At 40.2% G+C, this 21,336-nt stretch overlaps 3 protein-coding genes and 3 non-coding genes across 6 annotated transcripts; 3 read left to right on the top strand and 3 right to left on the bottom strand.

Annotated features, from left to right (window-relative positions):
* Nucleotides 1-6,174: 6,174 nt before the first annotated feature.
* LOC121806050 lies at nucleotides 6,175-6,257 on the bottom strand. The gene has a single exon (XR_006051588.1). It is a non-coding gene; the product is annotated as a small nucleolar RNA snoR77Y (small nucleolar RNA).
* Nucleotides 6,258-6,544: 287 nt separating this feature from the next.
* Nucleotides 6,545-6,688, bottom strand: LOC121806054. The gene has a single exon (XR_006051592.1). It is a non-coding gene; the product is annotated as a small nucleolar RNA snoR2/U65 (small nucleolar RNA).
* Nucleotides 6,689-6,860: 172 nt separating this feature from the next.
* Nucleotides 6,861-6,925, bottom strand: LOC121806056. The gene has a single exon (XR_006051594.1). It is a non-coding gene; the product is annotated as a small nucleolar RNA U49 (small nucleolar RNA).
* Nucleotides 6,926-9,242: 2,317 nt separating this feature from the next.
* Nucleotides 9,243-12,045, top strand: LOC121803120 (AUGMIN subunit 2-like). The gene is made up of 5 exons (XM_042202824.1): nucleotides 9,243-9,482; nucleotides 9,725-9,841; nucleotides 10,001-10,105; nucleotides 10,764-10,877; nucleotides 11,494-12,045. Exons 1-5 carry the CDS (start codon nucleotides 9,318-9,320, stop codon nucleotides 11,680-11,682), a joined length of 690 nt encoding a protein of 229 aa, XP_042058758.1. The 5' UTR covers nucleotides 9,243-9,317; the 3' UTR covers nucleotides 11,683-12,045.
* Nucleotides 12,046-14,333: 2,288 nt separating this feature from the next.
* Nucleotides 14,334-16,894, top strand: LOC121805356 (ferredoxin--NADP reductase, root isozyme, chloroplastic-like). Its single transcript, XM_042205171.1, has 5 exons — nucleotides 14,334-14,578; nucleotides 14,662-14,718; nucleotides 15,240-15,572; nucleotides 15,686-15,905; nucleotides 16,236-16,894. The coding sequence occupies exons 1-5, from the start codon at nucleotides 14,555-14,557 to the stop codon at nucleotides 16,733-16,735; spliced, it is 1,134 nt and encodes a 377-aa protein (XP_042061105.1). The 5' UTR covers nucleotides 14,334-14,554; the 3' UTR covers nucleotides 16,736-16,894.
* A 366-nt stretch (nucleotides 16,895-17,260) lies between these two features.
* Nucleotides 17,261-20,456, top strand: LOC121802427 (ADP-ribosylation factor GTPase-activating protein AGD12-like). The gene is made up of 9 exons (XM_042202100.1): nucleotides 17,261-17,354; nucleotides 17,786-17,856; nucleotides 18,264-18,345; nucleotides 18,755-18,830; nucleotides 18,910-19,073; nucleotides 19,382-19,520; nucleotides 19,612-19,716; nucleotides 19,806-19,901; nucleotides 20,009-20,456. The coding sequence occupies exons 2-9, from the start codon at nucleotides 17,823-17,825 to the stop codon at nucleotides 20,282-20,284; spliced, it is 972 nt and encodes a 323-aa protein (XP_042058034.1). The 5' UTR covers nucleotides 17,261-17,354; nucleotides 17,786-17,822; the 3' UTR covers nucleotides 20,285-20,456.
* The last annotated feature ends 880 nt before the right edge of the window (nucleotides 20,457-21,336 follow it).

Here is a 21,336-nt window from a genome sequence, read left to right as displayed (position 1 = left end):
CAAGATCTCGCCGTTTGGGATTGGCGTAGATGTAGCCATTTCCGATGCATCAGTTCAAGTGAATCAGAGCTTTCCCCCCATTCGACCCACTCTGGCAATTTATCGGAGCTGATAGTTTCGGATTCCGACATCAGTTTTGATTCAGGAGGTTTGGATATGGCATGCCCAGCCTCGTCTTTCTCAACAACATCATCATTAGCTCTTCCATCAACGTCAGAAGAGGACGTGCCAGGACCAGCCGAGTGCTCGTTGTTCATCCTCGAACGCAAACCAGTTGGAGTTCCTGAAGAGCAATCCTCCTCCACTAGAAACTCGGATCATGATCACCTTACACACCGATGCAACTAATTAATTTTGTGATACAAACCTCGTCATCTCCTTCGAGTGAGGAATGTAAATCCCATATTGTATGCTTTAATAAGAGCAAATAAATTATTGACTTTCTAAAGTTATATGAAATATTACACCATATTGGTTAAAAGTGAATGGCAGTTTTTGCATGAAGCTCCCATGAGAGTGCGTGTACATGTACATGGGTTCCTTTATTATTGTGCCTCAAAACTAGTTATTTACTCCTATTTGATTCACCTGTTTGAAGTGAAAAGGAAAATTAAATGATCCAATAAAAAATCATATGACGTGTAGTGTTTATGACCATAAAAGAATGAATCCATAAAGAGCCCCCATTAAAAGAACTACTCCACATTTTCCTTACATAAATAGAAAGGGAGACAAATACTATATTCCACTGACGTTTTCCCTTCAAAATTTAATGATAGATTCTACACTAACAAACAAGATCCAAAATTGATCAAGATGAAGAATGGTTCCATCAAATACAAAATTTTTCAGCAAAATGTGAGGCCTGCTTCCGTCGAGACAAAGATGTAAAGGGGAACGCATAAAAAGGATTTCTGTAAGCTTCAAGTCAGGAAACGAGGTTTTCAGAACACTTCACTTCACCCTCACCAACAGCTACAAAGTTACCTGAGTTTCTCAGTTGGGTACATCACACAGATTAGCATCCTCATGTTTGTGCCACAAACAATTTTTGGAGGCCGCAGACGATGTCAGATCATTGATTTGGTAGAGGGTCAGGGATGATCCTTTTTTGGTATTCAAGATTGAGACGTTGAGTAAGGACAAACTGAGTCCAGTCAGGATCGGAGCAGGCTCTCAATTTTTGCTTTAATAATCTCATCGTTTAGAAGAATTAGTGTCATGACAGCTTCAAAGGATGCAATGCAACACCGTTTTTGGCAGAAGCAGAGCGTCCCCACCTTCCTAACCGAGGTTCCTGTGAAAAGATAAAATGTTAGACTGATAGTACGATTCTGGATCATAAATTTCGTATCCTCCCGCACCCTGAAATATCGGTATCGACGCTTCAAAGCGCCCACGATACGCAGAAAGAGCGGACGATGCATCCTAAACCGTCGCCGGAACAGGTTCTCCCCAAACCGTGACTCCGGCGCAAAGTAATCCTCATACAACCGAGCGTGGGCAGCGAGGTGGTCCCGGGGTATTATAGTTCGACGATGGATGGGTCGAGGTACCGCCGGCGCCAAGGCCGCTTGTTCCTCCCTCTCCGCTGATTCCCGCACACGTGCATGAATCAGACGCATCATATGTTCATAATGCCCACCACTACCACTACCACTACCACTACCACTACCAGCCATTCCGGATATATAAAAGAAATGTAGAGAGAGAAACTTGTTAAAACAATGGGTGCGAATGAAATACAGTTCAAAGAGCTGTATATATAGAAATTAAAAAAAAAATTAATGCAATAAACGGGAATTCCGCGCGGACGTCCGTGGGAGTCAACATAATGACGGACTTCCGCACGCCCGTCGCGACGGAATTCCACGTAACGCCGCGGAACTGCGGTGTCTCGGCGGAATTCTGTATCCATGCATACCATGCACAATGGCGGACGTCAGCCGCGGAATTCTGGCACGCCGATCAGAATTCTGCCGGAACGGGCGCCATTGCTTATGCTATTAGACAAAATGCAATCCCTAAACTCCAAAAAGTTATTATTGCTATTGGTCAGTTATGCATAATTACTTCAACATAGCAAGATTGAGGTAACAAAATACACAAATTGAGCTATCAAAATACACAAACCAAGAAGCAATAGCTCGTCTAACGCGGCCGCTCTCTTCGAGCTGATCCTGCTGCAAAATCTTAGCAATAAGCGTATCCCTCTCCCTCCGCCCTTCACCCTCCTCAGATTCCTCATCTTCATCTTTTTCCCTTTCCTTCGCCCTGAGCTTCTCCAAAAAGGCGTCGGCCAGCCTCTTCCGCTTCTCCACCGGCGTCTCCTCTATCTCCTCATCTTTTTTCCTCCGCATCCGCCTCGGAACCGTACTCTCCTTCATCTTCGTCTTCGTCACTGCTCTTGATCTCTTCATCGTTTTTGAATTTACGGTGGCGCTTCTGATCAGTGACTTCAAAAAAGGAATCATTAGAGGAAAAGCGCTTCTCAATTTTATTCTTGTCCTTGGCCGGATGGGACGGTCTCTTCTTCAGATTTTTGCCGCCCTTCATGATTTTCCGCTTTTCCGACGGTTGCGGTGTCTGAGGTTTAGGGAGATTTATGTGTAGGGTTTTTGGGTTGCAGGTAAATTTAACTTGTAAATTGCTTTTTAATCATTTCTTAAATTATGAATTAAAGTTCGGTAAAAATTTTACCAATCTTAATTATATAAATAAATTTAGTATATTTAAAATAAATTATATGTACAATAATATTTTATTTTTAATTTCTATCACTAGAGAAAATTATCTTTAAATAAAACTCTCTCTGATTCACTATAGAAGAATGCATTTCTTTTCGCCATGCGATTTAGGAAAAAATTTGTTAAATGAGTTAAGTAAAGAAAAAAATAAAGTAGGAAATGAAAAAATATAGAAAAATGAAGAGAAAAAATAAAATGAGAGAAAGTAAAGTAAGTAAAAAAGAAATATGTTGACTTTTTACTAAGGGCATCAGCAGTGGGGAGCCCTAAGGCGCGCCCTATGACGCCACATCATCATTTTATTGTTTTGTTTAATTAATTTAAATGTTTTCAAATAACAAGTAACTAGTAAATAAAAAACGTCTAAATAACAAATGACGACGCATTAATAAAAAAAAGTTACACCATTCAACTTACAAAAAAAAACAACTAAGTCAGTGCAATTCCCAACTTCCGACGCAGCTCATCGATTAACGCCCGGAGATATTCGGCTTCGTCGGGGTCAGTACACTTCTTGAGGGCATTGTGCGTCTGCAATAACGTCCTCGCCATCGACGATGTTGCCAACGACTCAAATGTTGTGGCCATCTGGGTCGGGAGCGTTTCCGGGAACGGAGATGGGTTTGCAGCGGTAGAGGATGAGGTTGCGGCCGCCTTCCCCTTGGCCTTCGCAGCCTTGACGCCGGGAGGACGCCGGTGTGTCGGAACTCCCTTCATCCACGTACGTCCGGTTGAGGTCAACCGGGTGATTGCCGCTGCCGCTGCTCGTGTAATCACCAGCTTCGGTGGTCTTCGTCCTCTTCGGCGCACCAGTGTGCATAATTCCACCTTGGAACTTCTGCTTGTCCCTCAAGAGCGCCCAGATGGCCTCGTGCTTGAAGTCACCGTACATCGACCGGTACGACAACAACGCTTTAGCGCGCACGTCGCTCAAGCTCTCGCCGCTTCCCCGTGCCCGCGTGAACTTCTCGAACTCCGCCGCGTACAAGTTCACTTGCTTCTTCAATTGATCCCAGTGCTTGCGGAGTTGCTCACGTTTGCGCTTGTACGCGGTCGGCGGCTTGGCCTCATTGTAGAGGCCGACGATGCGCTCCCAGTAGGCGACCTGCCTCTGGTTGTTCGCGAAAATCGGGGTCTTCCGATATATCTACCCAACACCGGGCCAAAATGAGGGTTTCGTCGTCGGTGTAGTTCGTACGGCCGGGGGATGTACTCATCGCAAAATCCGGGAGGCGGCAACTTCTGCGCCCGCTGCCGGTTCCGCTTCTTTTTGGCTGGGGCGGAAGCGGTTGCGTCGGGTTCGGGATCGGCCGCTGCGGCGTCACGGCGGGAGGGAGCACTTGGTCGGTTTGGAGACGGCTCCATGTCAGACAACCCGTACGATTCCGTACTGAAATCAGGATCGTACTGGGTGTCGGCGTCGAACGAACGATATTCGCCGGGTTCTGTACCCGGCCAACGCGCATCTTCGCTAAACATAGGACTATTGGGAGTTGAATCCATTTCGTAGTAATTATGTAAATGTAATAAGTTTCGAAAGTGAAATCGTGAAATGAAATTACAAATGAACTCTATTTATAAAAAAACGAAACCGCGTGCCATCGTCTGCGTCGATCGTCCGCGTAACCAACAGTGGGCCAGACAATGGCCTATCGTCCGCGGCCATCGTCCGCGTAAGCCGCAATGGGGCGAACGATGGCGCGGACGATGGGCATCGTCCGCGCTATACTCCGCGCCCTTAGTATAGGGCGCGACGATCGTCCGCGGCCTATGTCATGCACCCGCAATGGGGAGGACGATGGCAGGCGCGGACGATGCGCGCCATCGGGCGTGCCATTGTCCGTCCCATTGCGGATGGCCTAAAAATGAAAATTACTCCATTACTATATAACGTACCAAAATGATAAAATGACTTAACTACTATGAGACGGAGGGAGTAGTAATTATTGATTTCAAAATTAGAAACAAAACTTATTAAATTATTAAAAGTGGGGATAGATAATAGCTATTGCTAATGACACAAAATTTAATGCGCCAACTTAAAAAGTGAGAAAGAGAGGAGGAAAACATTATGGAAAATTATGGGGTCCAAATTATAAAATGATGTCCAATTATGCCATTAGCAGTATTGCCTATAAATCCGTCCTAAAAATCCGTTCATCCCAATTTTTTCAGTGCTTTGTCTTCTAGCCTCAGCACATGCACCCTAAAATTTCACCCCAATTTATTTCACTACCAATTTCATTTCTTTAAAATTTTTTTGTTATCAAATAAAATAAAATAAAATAGCAAAATAACATAGATTTAATAACACAATACTAAAATATTCGTGACAAAAATGCTAAAAAAAAGTACAACGAGAAACACACTAAAAAAATATACAAACAAGCTTCAAGGGTCAAAAGGCCTCATTCTAAAACACAGGCAAAAAACAATCAATCTTCACCATTGTTCATCAGCGAGCCAATACGCAACTAGCCATTCGGTGGCTACAGTATGCTCTCGAAAGATCGACTCTCGATGGAGGATTAGCCTAGGTACATATTCTTTCTGTTGTCATCGTCTTCTTTTGACCATAGGCTAATATAGTAGTAACATGTACTCTATAAGGTACCCTTAAAATTGACGTAAGTGGGATATTATAGTATAAAATTTATGAATAAATTCAAATAAATTTCAAGGGCGAATTCCACGAGTGAAATGCTACAATAGCACTGATAAATTTGCTGACGTGTAGGGCGGGTAAATCACCGCTATTGTGAGTGTCCTTAATATAATGTTTACAACTTTTATATTCAGAACTAGTCTAATTTTGATGGACAATAAAAAAATGATCAAACTAGTTAATTTTTTTGGAGAATAGATGTAGATCAACATTTCATGAATATTTTGTTAAAATAATAAAAATAATCTTAAATTTTTATGAACATTGTTTGTAATAGAACTTGCCATTCTGTCATTTACTTTTTTGAAAATAAAAATAAAATATTCAATTACTTTTACTATTCCATCACATATTTTATTCTTTATTTATCTTTTTTAATTTATTCATCTCTTTGCTTATTGTTGAATATTTGTTAATAATCATGTGAATAGTTGTTCAGTTAGATAAAAAGATAATCTAGATTTTGACAATTTGGATTGTTTGATCTTGTGCTTTACATGGATTCACGACCTCCATAAGTTTGACTGCATATGGAATTGTGGCAGCACTGTCGTCGTGAAGTCGAAAGAATATTATAATAGTACTCCATATTATTTGAAGGGTTTCTTTTCGGTATAAAATTTAAGAAAATTATATTTAATAAGTTAAATAAAAGTAGAAAATAGAATAAAGTAATTCGACAAGATACAGATGACCGAAGAAATAAATACAGATACTACTAATTCGACAAGATAAGGTCCAAACAATGATTAAAAATAGTAGGGTAGACCTCAGATTGCTGATCACATCAAGAGGATTCAGACGGTAATTCCAGATATATTGATATTTTTAATCATCACAGGTCTCACTTAAAACTAACCAAGCTAATAAAATAAAATCTGTGTCATTTATCCATTTGTTCTCAACAAATTCGGAAATGGTTTTGCTCAAACAATCATTTTCAGAAAGAAATTAGAATAAATACTTACAAATTCTAGCAAATACTAAAAATCAGGCATCAGATAGTCGATCTAACACATCAAGATAAATTCAGACGGTAATTCCAGATATATAAATATGTTTCGATCATCATTGACCTCGGTGAAAACAGAAGTTTCAATCTAATTTTCAATGCGAATAATAAAATTGATAAAATTGTAATCGCACAAAACGGCTCCGTGAACGAACGGTGGATATCGATCCACAGGTTCCTATCAGGATGCGAAAGAGTTTGATATTGGTTCAATCATGACATCGCCGGTCATAGCCGTTGCTACCGGCGACGTGGCATCGAACCGTCGGCGCTGGGAAAATTCAAAAGAAAATAATGAAAAAATAAAACTTCAAAACCTCAGAGTCCCGTTTCAAATCAACCACACAGCGGCAACGGCGCCGCGACCGACCGACGACCGATTCTAACGCCACATAGACATAGAATCGGCGGCGGTGGATGGAAGCGGCGGACGGAGCTAAACGCTGCGTTTTAAAGTGTCATACGGCACTTCCTATTCTTGGGATTTCTTCCTCATTGGAGTTGAAAAAAACAGAGAGAATATGACATAGATGATGCGAGCTGATGCGGCGGCGGGGAGATGAAGATGGAGAATGATGTAATTGTGCTGAGGAGCTCGAGAATTTAAAGGGAACGGCTTAAGGGTTTGGGGAGAGGAAATAGCAACTTCATTTAGGGTTTAGGTTTTATGGAATGTTCGGAAATTGCAAATTAGACCATACATTATATTTCTTCTACAAAATAGTCCCTTACTTTTATCAACTTCAATATACTCCCTCCGTTCCACTTTAAGGCCATCCGCAATGGGCGGACGATGGCACGCCCGATGGCGCGCATCGTCCGCGCCATCGATCGTCCGCGCCCATTGCGGATACGGACGATAGGTCGCGGACGATCGTCGCGGCCGATACTAAGGGCGCGGAGGATGGCGCGCCCGATGCCTATCGTCCGCGCCATCGTCCGCCCCATTGTGGCGTACACGGACGATGGCTGCGGACGATAGGCATCGGGCGCGCCATCGTCCTCCCCATTGTGGCGTACACGGACGATAGGTCGCGGACGATGGCACGCGGTTTGGTTGTTTTATAAATAGAGTTCATTCGTTTTACATTTCATTTCACAATTTCACTTTCGAAACTTATATTTACATAATTACTACGAAATGGCTTCAAGTCCAAATAGTCCTATGTTTAGTGGAGATGCGCGTTGGCCGGGTACAGAACCCGGCCAATATCGTTCGTTCGACACCAACGCCCAATACGATCCCGATTTCAGTACGGACTCGTATGGGTTGTCGGACATGGAGCCGTCTCCAACCCGACCAGTCGCCCCCTCCCGACGTGACGCCGCAGCGGCCGATCCCGACCCCGCCGCGACCGCTTCCGCCCCAGCCAAAAAGAAGCGGAACCGGCAGCGGGCGCAGAAGTTGCCGCCTCCCGGTGATTGCGATGAGTACGCCCCCGGTCGTACAAACTACACCGACGAGGAAACTCTCATTTTGGCCCGGTGTTGGGTAGATATATCGGAAGATCCGATATTCGCGAACAACCAGAGGCAGTTCGCGTACTGGGAGCGCATCGCCGACCTCTACAATGCGGCCAAGCCGCCGAACGCGTACAAGCGCAAGCGTGAGCAACTCCGCAAGCACTGGGATCAAGTGAAGAAGCAAGTGAACTTGTACGCGGCGGAGTTCGAGAAGTGCGCGCGGGCACAGGGGAGCGGCGAGAGCTGGGAAGACGTGCGTGCTAAAGCGATATTGTCGTACCGGTCGATGTTCGGCGAGTTCAAGCACGAGGCCATCTGGACGCTTTTGAGGGACAAGCAGAAATTCCAAGGTGGAATTCTGCACACTAGTGCGCCAAAGAGGATGAAGACCACCGAAGTTGGTGGTTACACGAGCAGCGGCAGCGGCAATCAACCGGTTGACCTCAACCGGTTGTACGTGGACGACAGCGGTTCCGGCACACCGATGTCCTCCCGACGTCCTCCCGGCGTCAAGGCTGCGAAGGCCAAAGGGAAGGCGGCCGCGACCTCATCCTCGACCGCTGCAACCCCCACCTCCGCTCCCGGAAATGCTCCCGCCCCAGGCAGCCGAAGTGTATTCGTCGTTGGCGACAGCGTCGATGGCGAGGACGTTGTTGGAGACGCACAAGGCCCTCAAGAAGTGTACCGACCCCGACGAAGCCGAATACCTCCGGGCATTGATAGATGAACTGCGTCGGAAGTTGGGAATTGCACCGACTTAGTTTTTTTTTTTGTAAGTTGAACGGTGTAACTTCTTTTTTTATTAATGTGTCCCCGTTTGTTATTTCGACCTTTTTATTTACTCGTTATTAATTGTTAGTTGAAAACATTTAAATCAATTAAACAAATAAATAAAATGATGATGTGGCGCGCCATAGGGCGCGCCTTAGGGCGCGCCTTAGGGCGCCCCACTGCAGGTGGGGAGGTAGGAGGATAAAACTGCTGACGTGGCGCGCCATAGGGCGCGCCTTAGGGCGCGCCTTAGGGCGCCCCATTGCTAATGCCCTAAACAGGGAGGATCACCTATGACTAATCCTGCTTCATCTCTAGCTACATACACACAAACATAATACGTAAAGAGCATCGGACTTTCAGTTATTTATTTTAGTCCGTCTCACTTGGAGTCACAGATAAAATCTTACATGGAGGTAATAGATCTCAGTTTCTCACATTCCAATAACCTAGTTTTATTAATATTTTATTATAAAATAAATATATAAAAATTAAGAACAGTAGTATTTATATTTTTTTTATATTTCTTAAAACTTGTATCCAACTCAAATTCTGGACGTGGAAATATTAAAATTTCAATTTTTAAATTCAAATTTCGTGACCACTGTAACTCACTCCGACCCTCTGCCGTCTAAATCGCCGGCAATTGTGCCTGCCGATGTTTCCGCTCGTACACTCACTAACATACAACAAACGTGTGATGTCGATGGGCGGCGACACCATTTGGGTGGGGAAGAAGCCGCTGAGGAGAGTGGGGGGAATGTCTGACGCCCTATCCATCGCCGCCGATCTCGGTTTCTCATTCGCGCCGCCGCCTTCTCAGGTCTCTGAGATACACTAAAACCTGGTGAAGCTGGATCTGTTATAGAATTTCTCCAATATGTGTGTGATTTGGATAGTTGGCAAATGGCAATGCAATTGTTACGATTGAGTGTAGTTCATCAGGCCTAGAACTGATAAAATTTGCATTCTAACTGTTTGCATATATGATCGATCTCGTGTGGCGGTAATGTTTGTTGGTGGCGAGCTGGGTTTGAATTTGACTTTGATTTGTTGTTCAATCAGGAGGGTATTCAGAATTTATCTGCTGTAAAAGGGGATGATTTGATAAGGATATTGAGAGAATTGACTGTTATTCAGAGAAAAATAGCGGATATGCAAGTTGAACTTCAAGGCAGAAAGGTGATGCATTTTAGATTTTGGCAATTTTTACTTGAATTTTGGGTTCTGACATTGAAACCGATCATTTTGTGTTTTTCCTTAATCAATTGTTATTATCTGATCTTGTATGCGGAATGATTCTGCTTTGATAGCTCATATAATTATTTGTTGATTTTTTAGGAAGACAAGAATGTGGCTCATTTGACGCATGTAAGTGAAATGGAGAAGAAGATGGAGACTTTAACTCGAATCACGTCTATTTTGAAAGATGTTATTCAGAACAAGGTAAATAGTGAATGAGTTGCTGCCCAATTCCTATGCTTTTGGAATAGAATTCAAATACATAAAATTTGCAGATAATGTTAATGTCCTGTGATATATTTGAGATAACTGTTTTTTTTTTTTACTTTTTTTCTTTTATTTCTGACTCTTCATGCATGATTTGTTTAATTTTTGTCTCTGTTTAAACTTTATAGGTCATTAATTTTTTAGCTTCCTTTCTAGAATCGTATTATAGCTCGCCTTCAGCAACCTTACTCGTTGGATTGCATACCTGTGGAGGCTGAGTTTCAGGTAGTTGGAGGCTGAGTTTCAGGTAGTTATCGAATGTGATAAATCCAATTTACTCACATTTACTACCTTCATATTCCATATGATACTTGTGTATTGAAGTCGAACCAGATTAGAAGTTAGAACCTCAGAAATACTACTAATTTTTAATGAAATACATACTGTAAGGCGGTTCAGACTATTGTGTTGTCAATTTACCATTTGTTAAAAGGTTGATGCTTACTGAAATATCATCCCTTGAGACTTGAGTTGCGGTGGATATTTCCCTGCATTTATATCGTTTAAGTTGCTGCTATCAAAATTAACTTGAGGATCTCCAATATGACTGCTTAGAGATCTCTAATACTTGTTCTACTGTTTCTGATTTGCACAGAAACAATTTTCAGAATTATTAATGAAGGGAGCAAGTGATTATGGGGCCTTAACAGCTTCTGTTGCTGATATTCAGTGGAGCCAAAATTTTAAAGAACCACCTACAGTATGGGGGGTAAGTTAAGCTGTGCATCTCAAATTTTTTCTGGGTTTCGAACTCACAAATGTCATGCACTGCAGCAGCAATTCCTTTGCTTACTTTTCTGTCAATGCATGAAATGATATTTTTATTTGCTGAATCCTGAAAAATTTAACCATTAGGCATTCATCCTAAAATAAGAACTGTGCTTTTGAGGAAGGTCCTCATGAATTGATGATCAGAATTGATAAGGACGAAGCTTATGCTTCATGAATTAGTTACTTTGATGTCATCATTCTAATTTTTCAGCTCATGAAAGAATTGAACTATTAATAGGAAACATTGGATCATAAGAAGGAAATCCTTTTCGGTAACTTTTGCTAGGTAATTGTCACATAAATAACGCTGTGAAGCTAGTGGCTTAAAACTGTATGGAAATATAGATAAAAAAAGAGCAAAATTTGCGATCGCTCATACACTATAGCTTGACTTTGTATGTTCTTAGGGCCTTAAAACAGTGATACTTTTTTCTATAGTTCTTCATCTAGTAAGCAAATGCATTATATGCCATATTCTTTACTTAATGAACATTACAAAACACTTTTATATCACATATTTTACATTCTTGACATTGTCTTAATCTTTTGTTTAGGAAATGCTCCGTCCAATTCCTGTTGCTTTGGCATCTTGCACCCGATTCTTTGAAGCGATGACTGCAATGAGGGAGTCATTCGCCAAACTTCAGACCCTAAGAGTCGGCCATTCTTCTCAGAGAGCAATGACAGAATCCGACTGTGTGACACCTCCAGCATGGAGAAATGAATCAAGTTTGGATGTTTAAGCTGTTGGAAGGGCGGGTAGCGAATGACAGGAAGGGGACGATGCAAGCTGTGAGGCCAGCGAAGATGGAACCCTGTAACAGAAGATTGTGATGGTGCCTCCTTCTGCTAGAAACAGTGGTGCCTGTATAAATTATAACTCTGCTAACATGGAGTAGTATGCTTTTTTTCCTTGCTGTGTGATTTGTGTAGATGATATATAACTTTTTGTGCCAACGAATCTCCATTTACTTTTTTTTTCTTTTTGTCATTGTAAATGTGTATGTATTGCGATGGTTATTTTGCAGGCCCCGCTTGAAAGATAGCCGGGTCTAATTTTTGGTAGCACATTTGAATGGGAATAAAATGTTATTCTATCGATATTATATCAATTGGTTAGGCATTCGCATAAATGAAAGTTAAAAACAGTTTTTATATGACTCTAGTAAAAGTCATTCAAGAAATGGAGGTCTATAGAGTTTGAGAAAAAGGCTAAGCTAGTTAGAACCTTTGTTCGAGTGTTGCATCCTTAATCTTGCGGTTGCGGATATAGTAATATACCCGACTTATGACTTATGCGTTCTTGGAGAACGAACGGATAATGGGTGATGTTGGAGGCTGATTATGTATTATGGTTCTGTTTTCTTGTTTGTCATCATAGAGCTGTCACAAACTTGTCAACCTGTCTTGATCCGCCTGTGAGCAATGCTCATACATGCACGCTCTTATCAATTGGTTTCATTTTGAATGGAAGTTTTGCTGTCTGATTTGAGTTTACACATAATTCATGACAGGTGAACTAAGGAAACTTCATGCACGGGCTAATGAAGGAGAACATTCAGCTGAACAGGAAAGTTCTCTCCGAGATATCTATGCACGAGCCACATAGCTTCAGAGCTATGGTGGACATTTCACACAGCGCCTTCCCTGGAAACAAGGTGGCCAATGGCTCCTAAGAAGGAGGGCCTCGCTATTCTTGTCTGAACGTTGTTTTAATGTCAGAGGCGATAAATCCTATCCTTGTGCAGCCTCATTATAATGTTGATGCTGAAGTTAAGCAGGAAATCTTGATTCAAGAAATGCATATGGTTTTAGTTGTTGCAATGAGACTATGCACTCCATCTTGCTAGTTGCTCTTTTGTTGGCAGTTTCGTCAGTTTGAATGGGTTAATCAGTGTAAATTCGGTAGATATTTTATACTAGTCCACTATACGAAATAATAAGTCTGTTGGTTGTATTATAAATTACTACTACTCTAATTACTAACATTAAAAAGGTTGACTAAAAGACAAAGACAAATTACTCCATCTCGAGTCGCCTCTCTCAGAGCATCCACTACGCGTCGCGCCGGCATCCCGCGACCCGTCCCGGAGAGACTGGTCCGTCGCGCGACGCGTTGCAGCTCGCCGTCCCGTCCCGCGTCCCGTGTCGCCGAGACAAGCGACGGGCCGTCTCGCCACGCGCCTAGGCGACGTGGCGCGACCCGGCGTCGTGCGTGACGCCCACTCGCGCGGCCCGCGAGTGGGCATCGTCACGTGCTGACTTAATAAATCATTTTTAAAAAAAAATCGAATTTTAAAAAAAAAACTTTTTATTTATAAAAATTGTTTTTATATTTAAAAATAATTTTTACAACTAAATAAATACAAGAAATTCGTAATATCCCACATATGTTTGATAGGCATGCGAATTAATGAAACTCATTATTGGTTGCTTCTCTTTTATAGAGACAACCTTGAATGTTTTATGTTTCACTTTCGATGTGAGATAATGTCATTCTTGGTTTATTCTCTTTTATAGAGACAACCTTGAATGTTTTATGTTTCTTGGTTGTTCTTCTTTTATAGAGACATACAAGAATGATTTTGTCTCACATCGAAAGTGAAACATAAAACATTCAAGGATGTCCATATAAAATTATATTTTAAATTATGTCATTTTTATTTTTTTAAAGATTTTAATTATGTTTTTTTAAAAATTTTAAGTTGTATTTTTATTTTATGCTGTAATGTTATTTTAATTTTAATGAAGTGCGTTTGTTTTAATTGAATTGTGTTGGAAAAAAAATAAAAAATAAAATTGAATGAATAGTAATTTAAGGGACGGAATAAGAGACGGTTAAGTGACGGAGCGTTGCAGGTTCCGTCCCTTAATTAAGGGATGGAGGAATAAAGTACAGTGAGACCCTCAAATAGTAGTTTAAGGGACGGCTAAGGGACGGTGAGGGGACAGCGTAGTGGATGCTCTCAATCGATTTCGATTCATAATTTTTTAAAATAGTAAAATATTGAGTACTAGTATATGTATCATAATAGTAATAAAAAAAGGTACAGACCCTTAATGACTGCATTTCATCAAAGCAATTCTTATTTAATCATAAACCCATCTTGAAACCGCAACAAAAAAAATAAAATAAAATAAAATAAGTTAGTGGAGAATTCCAGCATAGTCGTAGTAGTAGTACTATATCATAGCAAATTAAAGAAGCATTAAGAAAACAAGGACAGATAGAAATATGAAGCAATGTTAATTTAATTTTCCACGCTGTATTATACTAATTATACCTCCTGAAATGGAATTAAGTTTCCTTTTTGGAACAGCAAATTAACACATTTTTACTAATAATAAATTAATTTGAGGGAGAGGGTAGACAGTAGAGTCCGAGCCAAGAATATAACGCACCCCAAAAGCTCTGATGACCCTCCGCCGTCAGCAGCCATCCTTGATTAATTATTTAACTAATCAATAATTAACAGTACCACCACCCTCTTTTTATATTTCAACCCTTCCGCCCTTCATTTCCATTGATTTTCCTGCGCACTACTCTACTCTATATCCCCCTATCACTCCTCCTCCTTATTTCTGACTGTGAAGCACCTCTTGTTTGATCCGATCATGGCTCATTCTGCTCTCTCTCAGGTGTGTTTTGATTTACGATTTATGCATTTTTGTTTTGATGTTCACTCCTTCTGAGTTCTCCCAATTTCTCCCCCTTTTTGCAGGTCCCAGTCGCGGTCTCCGTTAATAACGATGTTTCTCTCCTCAAATCCGTTTTCAAGGTTAATTTGTTTTTTTAGTGCTCATGTAAAATCGAATTCAGCTTTGGTTTCACAATGGAATTGTGTTGATTTGATGCTGCATTTTGTTGTTAATTGCAAATTAAGTCTTTGATCATGTGTATTTCGATCAGCTCATCTGCATGATTCCGTGTCTTTGTCTCGGTTAATTCTGAGTTGATTCACGATTTATATTAATGAATAAGTTTGGGGTATGTTTATGATTTATGTTTAATTTCAACATTCCCCTTTTTCATGTTTTAAGCTTGCATTGAGCTGGTTCTATCACGTTAGGGTGGTCTAGTTGGTCAAAGTGCCATTTCGGTATGTTCGCTTCATCTCGTTTTATCACCTCTGAAGTGTCATTGTTTTATCCGAATGTGGCATGGATTTAAGGTTGATATTAGGATTCTTTCAACTTAAACCTTAATAGTCTTGGGATTTGATTGAAGATTCATATGCTCATAATATAAGTTCTTGAATACTAATTCTCCGTTGTGTGATTGAATCTCTTTGTGTTTCAGAGCACTCATGTTGGTTTTCTTGAAAATTTGCGGACCTCTAGTCTATCTCTGGACTTCAGAGTTGCAAACTCTCAGTCCAGAAATCGGCCCGTGCTTTGCATGTCTGTGCAACAAGCCAGCAAGCCTAAGGTGGCTGTTTCACCCTTGAGCTTGGAAGATGCAAAAGAGCCACCTATGCACTTGTTCAAGAACAAAGAACCGTACACCGGGACCATTGTGTCCGTTGAAAGGCTCGTTGGCCAGAATGCTCCTGGAGAGACGTGTCACATTGTCATCGACCATGGTGGCAAAGTTCCCTACTGGGAAGGACAGAGTTACGGAATCATCCCTCCTGTATGTTTTATCCTTACCTTTTGAGCAGCGCGTGTTTTTTATTAACTCCTGAGAACTATGATACGCTTGGTTTTGTTCTGATTTTCTTTTTCCTTGTATATCATCTCGTTCAGGGTGAGAATCCTAAAAAGCCTGGTAATCGACACAATGTTCGGCTGTATTCCATAGCATCCACCAGATATGGTGACTCCTTTGATGGCAAGACAGCGAGTTTGTGTGTTCGACGTGCAGTCTATTATGATCCTGAGACTGGGAAGGAAGATCCCTCAAAGAATGGAGTGTGCAGCAACTTTTTGTGCGATTCAAAGCCTGGCGACAAGGTTCAGATCACGGGTAAGATCACAATGAACTCGAGTTGTATGATTTTAATCACGAGAATCAGATTTCAAACGGTAGTGCCACATTTAACTTACATAAACACACCCACACGCACACATGCATACACAACCATATCCTTCGATATATACTAGCACATTGTTATCTTTGCAACTTGGAAACATGTTTCATCTTTATCTTTGGAGAGGTTAATATTCTTTGATATGTTTCGTTGGCTTTATCAATTGGTCGAGTTGAGCTATGTTTGTGAATCAGCAGCCCTTGTAATTGCTAATCAAACCTCAAACTTCTGGTCTGTCATGTAAACTCGAGTGTGTTGTTTTGCAGGTCCTTCCGGTAAGATAATGCTCCTCCCTGAAGACAACCCAAACGCCACCCACATCATGATTGCCACCGGCACTGGTGTTGCGCCTTACAGGGGCTACCTCCGGCGCATGTTCATGGAGAATGTCCCCACATTCAAGTTCGGAGGGCTAGCTTGGCTCTTCCTAGGAGTGGCCAACACCGACAGCCTTCTATACGACGATGAGTTCTCCAAGTATCTCGAGGACTACCCCGACAACTTCAGATTCGACCGTGCCCTCAGCAGAGAACAAAAGAACAAAAACGGGGGGAAGATGTACGTCCAGGACAAAATCGAGGAGTACAGCGATGAGGTCTTCAAACTGTTGGACAACGGGGCACACATCTATTTCTGCGGGCTGAAAGGGATGATGCCGGGGATACAGGAGACGTTGAAGAAGGTGGCGGAGCAACGAGGTGAGAGCTGGGAGGGGAAGCTCTCCCAGCTCAAGAAGAACAAGCAATGGCATGTTGAAGTGTATTGAGCAATGAGAAAGGTTTATCCCTTATTTAGATAATCCTTCCTTTTTATGGAATGGTAGTTTTCCCATTCTTGAAGGTGAAACATATGTTGAGTTTAAGAGATTTGTTTATAGCATTTTACTGATGGAGAATGCATTACTGGGTATTTGTTTCAAGGGCTACCATTGTTTGTGTATCAAATTTTGTTGAATAATCACTACGCTGGAGTTTTGGTTGAGATCGTCAAGTTAATATTCGATATAAATACGAGTATTATTAATATTATAAATACGTGATCAGACAAAGAAGACGCCGAATATTTTGGGTTTTGATATAATTAAATAAACGAATAAAAGTAACTAAATAGCATTACCATTGTTCGAAAAAAAAACATTACCATTGTTCGAAAAAAAAACATTACCATTGTTCGAAAAAAAAACATTAGCATAGTAGTAGAGTAGCAGTTAGCAGTATTGCTAAATTAGGAGTAATGTATAGGAAAAAATAAATCTAATAAATTTTATAGGAAAGGTGAAAAAAGAAGAGGAAAAAGACATGAAAAAAACAGTTATGATAACAGCCTATTTCGTCTCCAATTCTTCCTCTATTATTGATTCTGCTTCAGAAATTATCCAGAAAAAGGTAATATTTCTCTGAATTCCGTTCAATTGTAAAATGATTACATTTCTCTTAGCTCGAAAATAATCCCAGGCAACATCCATGAAATATTTCAAGATTTTCTTCTTCTTTTCTCCTTTTTAATTTTTTTTTCGTTTCTAGTTTGGTTTCCTTTCGTGGGTCGAATTTTTTGTGTCTAGATGTTGCATTTCTGAATTTCTTTGGCATTTTCAGCCATCTAATTCTGACATGTCAAGAATGATTTCATTTGTAAAGCTTTTTCTAAACGCACACTATGTTTGTAATTATATTTCAACAATGTTTCTAAGGTAAAGATACAATTTTTGAGACTCCCAAATGCTGCATTTTGTTGTTTTGAGTCATTGCTAATGTTTGAACGGTTTAATAAAAAAAGGGAAATTAATTAAGACTTCCATTTTTTTTGATGAATTTAGGTTGTCTGCTTAATGATAGCATTGTGTGAACGGATCAATGAGTACATCTGCTCTGGGGAGACCATCATCAGGTCTGAATTTATTTTTCTTGAATTTTTTAAGCTGATAAATATTAGCCCTGGCAAAAAATAATAACAGTTGTGCAGTTGAGGTCACAATTGTAGGAACTTTCCCTGCACTTTTGGCCTTAAATCTTGTTTGTCTAACTAGTTTACCTCACTCAGTTAGATTATTATGTCGACTTCGAATGATTGTATGAAGCTGCACAAGCTGTCCGTATTCACATAACTCTTAACTTAGTGTAGTGGCGAAGAAAGCTCGGCCCTTTTTGTTAGTCCTACATTGTGCATTGTTTATTTCCTGCACGAGAATTATCTTGCCAAACTCATTGCTTTCCCATTGCAAACGATTGAATAAGTTTGTTTGATGGTTTATGTTGGTATAATGGCCTTATATCTCAATGCTGAGATGTTTGCAGGCAAAAGAAGATTGAAAGATCTCTTAGGTCAAAGTGATAATCGTGTATGTGCAGATTGCGAGGCTCCTGACCCAAAATGGGCGTAAGTTCCGGCCCCTTTTTCCTAATTTCTTCATGTTGGATTATGTATGCTGCAAAGGGCTAGTTAGTGTTCTTCTCGCACTTGTAGTCGAACCTCATCCTTTGACATTCACCAAAATTAGGCCAATTAGGACCTTTTCAAATCTTTGTGAAATAGATATAAGGCATTGTGCACATGTAGGGATGGTTCATCCTTTCGTTTGTTCGACTCTAATGGAGTTGGAGGGATAACTTAGGCAGTGATGTCAAAAGAAAACAGAGCTAAACGTAGGTAAAAGAACAAATCTTGCAAAACAGGATTGCAATCAAGAACGATGTTTATGATATCAATGTATGTTTAGGCAATGGGATCAAATGTGAAGATTGCATGAATCCTTTTGTGTGCTTAACTATCTAAATGTCTATTACAGATCATCAAATATTGGAGTGTTTCTATGCTTAAAATGTTGTGGTGTTCACAGAAGCCTTGGTGCGAATATTTCGAAGGTGATCACTTCGCAACATACGATCTAGAGTTATTACCCATTGCTCATTATTGACCGAAGGATCTTCAATCCTACCACAGGTTTTGTCTGTGGCATTAGATGATTGGGACGAGGAAGATATTGAAGCCGTGATTGAGGTTGGTGGGAATGCGTCAGCGAATTCGATTTATGAATCTTACCTCCCCGAAGGGGTGTCAAAGCCAGCACCCGATGCTGGCCACGAAGAACGCACACAGTTTATAAAGTATGCTCAATACTTTAGCTGTCATGTCTTCTGATGTTTGCTTGCTTTGCACGACTATTGAAACATTGCAATTACAAATTTACAACATCTCCAATTCTTTACAGCAAAGTTATCCAACATGAATACTATTGTGGTTGCAATTTGAGAATTCTTATGAAAAATGCACTCTGGAAAATGCTGTGTTACAACACAGATTTCATGCACCGAGTAGCTTGATTCTTCGCGTTTTTCATAGCCTTCTACACAATTCAATCACTGCAGCTAAATCAGTAGCTACATTATCACTGATTTCCTGTGATCTTTTGTAGGTCTAAATATGAGCAACAAGCATTCTTGAAGCCTAGTCTGCGTATTCAATCTGGCTCCGCTGCAAAGAATTCTTCACAAGTGAATTCAACCCGAGAGATTGTCAACAGCAAACAAAGTTCGAATTCAGCAGAAGACTCAGTATGTTTCTACACTTTTAGGCTGATATTTTGAATTCAGCCAAGTATCTTAACGTGCGTAAAGCTAATCCGGAATGTGGTGACTCGAGCAGGAATATATTGGAAAGATGAAGGTTAAAGTACTCAGAGGCTCAAACTTGGCTGTTCGGGACATGCTATCTAGCGATCCATATATTGTGTTGACTCTCGGGAAGCAGGTTAGTTTCCCTTTTCATTCTTTGAAATAGGAGATAAGCTCGTTTCTGCGTTGTCTGAAAGTGATGTTGGTTGTCTATGATCTTCGTAGAAAGTGCAAACGAGTGTGGTGAGTAGCAATTTGAATCCGGTGTGGAATGAGGAGCTTCTGCTTTCCATCCCACACGATTACAGCCCAGTAAAACTGGTAATCCTCATTGTTTTCATCATTATAATTCCATATCCGAGAGGCAGAGGAGTTTATGATCACCAAAATATAGCTAACTTGATGCACAATGTGACTACGAAACACAGCAAGTTTATGACCAGGACACGTTCTCTGCTGACGACATAATGGGAGAGGCAGATATAGACATGCAGCCGATGATAAACTCAGCAATGGCATTCGGAGACGCTAAGAAGTTCTCGGACATGCAGATCGGGAAGTGGCTGAAGTCATACGACAACGCGCTGATAGAGGATAGCCCAGTGAATATTGTAGCTGGGAAGGTGAGGCAGGAACTATGGCTGAGGCTCCAGAATGTAGAATCTGGTGAAGTAGAACTTGAACTAGAGTGGCTTCCTCTTTGAACCCCATTTCTTGTTCTACATGTACAAACACAATTTTCCCCCATTGTTTTCATTTTTTAGAATAAATTTGATCATGTATGATTTTTTTCTGTGTTTTTCTCTGTTTATATATAGCATGTACTCGCACCTTTTTTTCATTTATAATCTGGATTATATAGATGTACCCGATCAATCTATATTAAAAAGTACTTAATTCGTTCCTTGTTAATTGAGTCATTTTTTTATTTGAAATTTTCATTATAATTCAGTCATCTCTATTTTTCGACAAAAAGTAATATTCTCTCCTATTTTATGCTCTTTTTTTAATCTCAGTGGTGAATAAACAACCTAATTAACAATGAAGGAAGAAGTATTATATATACTCTTTTCGTCCACCATTTAAAGAGCCATTTTGACTCGACACAGGTTTTAAGAAATTGTTTGATTTTGTAAAGAAAAGTAAAGAGAAAAAGTGAATGGAATATGAGACCCATTTAAAGTATTAATTTTATATTGGATTGTGAATGTAAAAACTTGATGAAATATGAGATCAGTATACTTAAAGTGAAATAAAGTAAATGGTTCAATAAATCGTGGACAATCGAAAATGGAAAAATGATTCTTTAATTGATGGATAGAGAGAGTAATTGCTATGAGTATCCAAAAGCCAACTCAATCAAACTGGAATATATTCCAAATGAAATGGAAAAATTATTTTAGGATTATGAAAGTCCACATCAAAATACTTAACTACGTTAGTCTGTGGTGTGGTGTGGTGAATCTTATTACTATAGTCTACTTTTTCTAGTTCAAATAATATAGTCATGATATGACAATGATAAATGATTATAAAAATATATACAACAAAATTTAATTTAAGCGAAATGATTAGCATCCTTTAATTACTTGAAAATTTCAACTCACTTATAAGTTATAACCAAAGAAATTTATAATAATTTAAATGATAATATTTCGAATTATTTTTAATACGTTATGAATTTGTAGCATCTTCTAAAACATTTACACGAGTTTAAAATTGATATTTAAACCCACAGATAAAAAAAAAACATACA

Source organism: Salvia splendens, chromosome 5 (assembly GCF_004379255.2).
Source record: "Salvia splendens isolate huo1 chromosome 5, SspV2, whole genome shotgun sequence".
In the NCBI taxonomy this organism is placed as follows: domain Eukaryota; kingdom Viridiplantae; phylum Streptophyta; class Magnoliopsida; order Lamiales; family Lamiaceae; genus Salvia; species Salvia splendens.
This window is presented reverse-complemented; position numbering and strand designations above follow the sequence as displayed.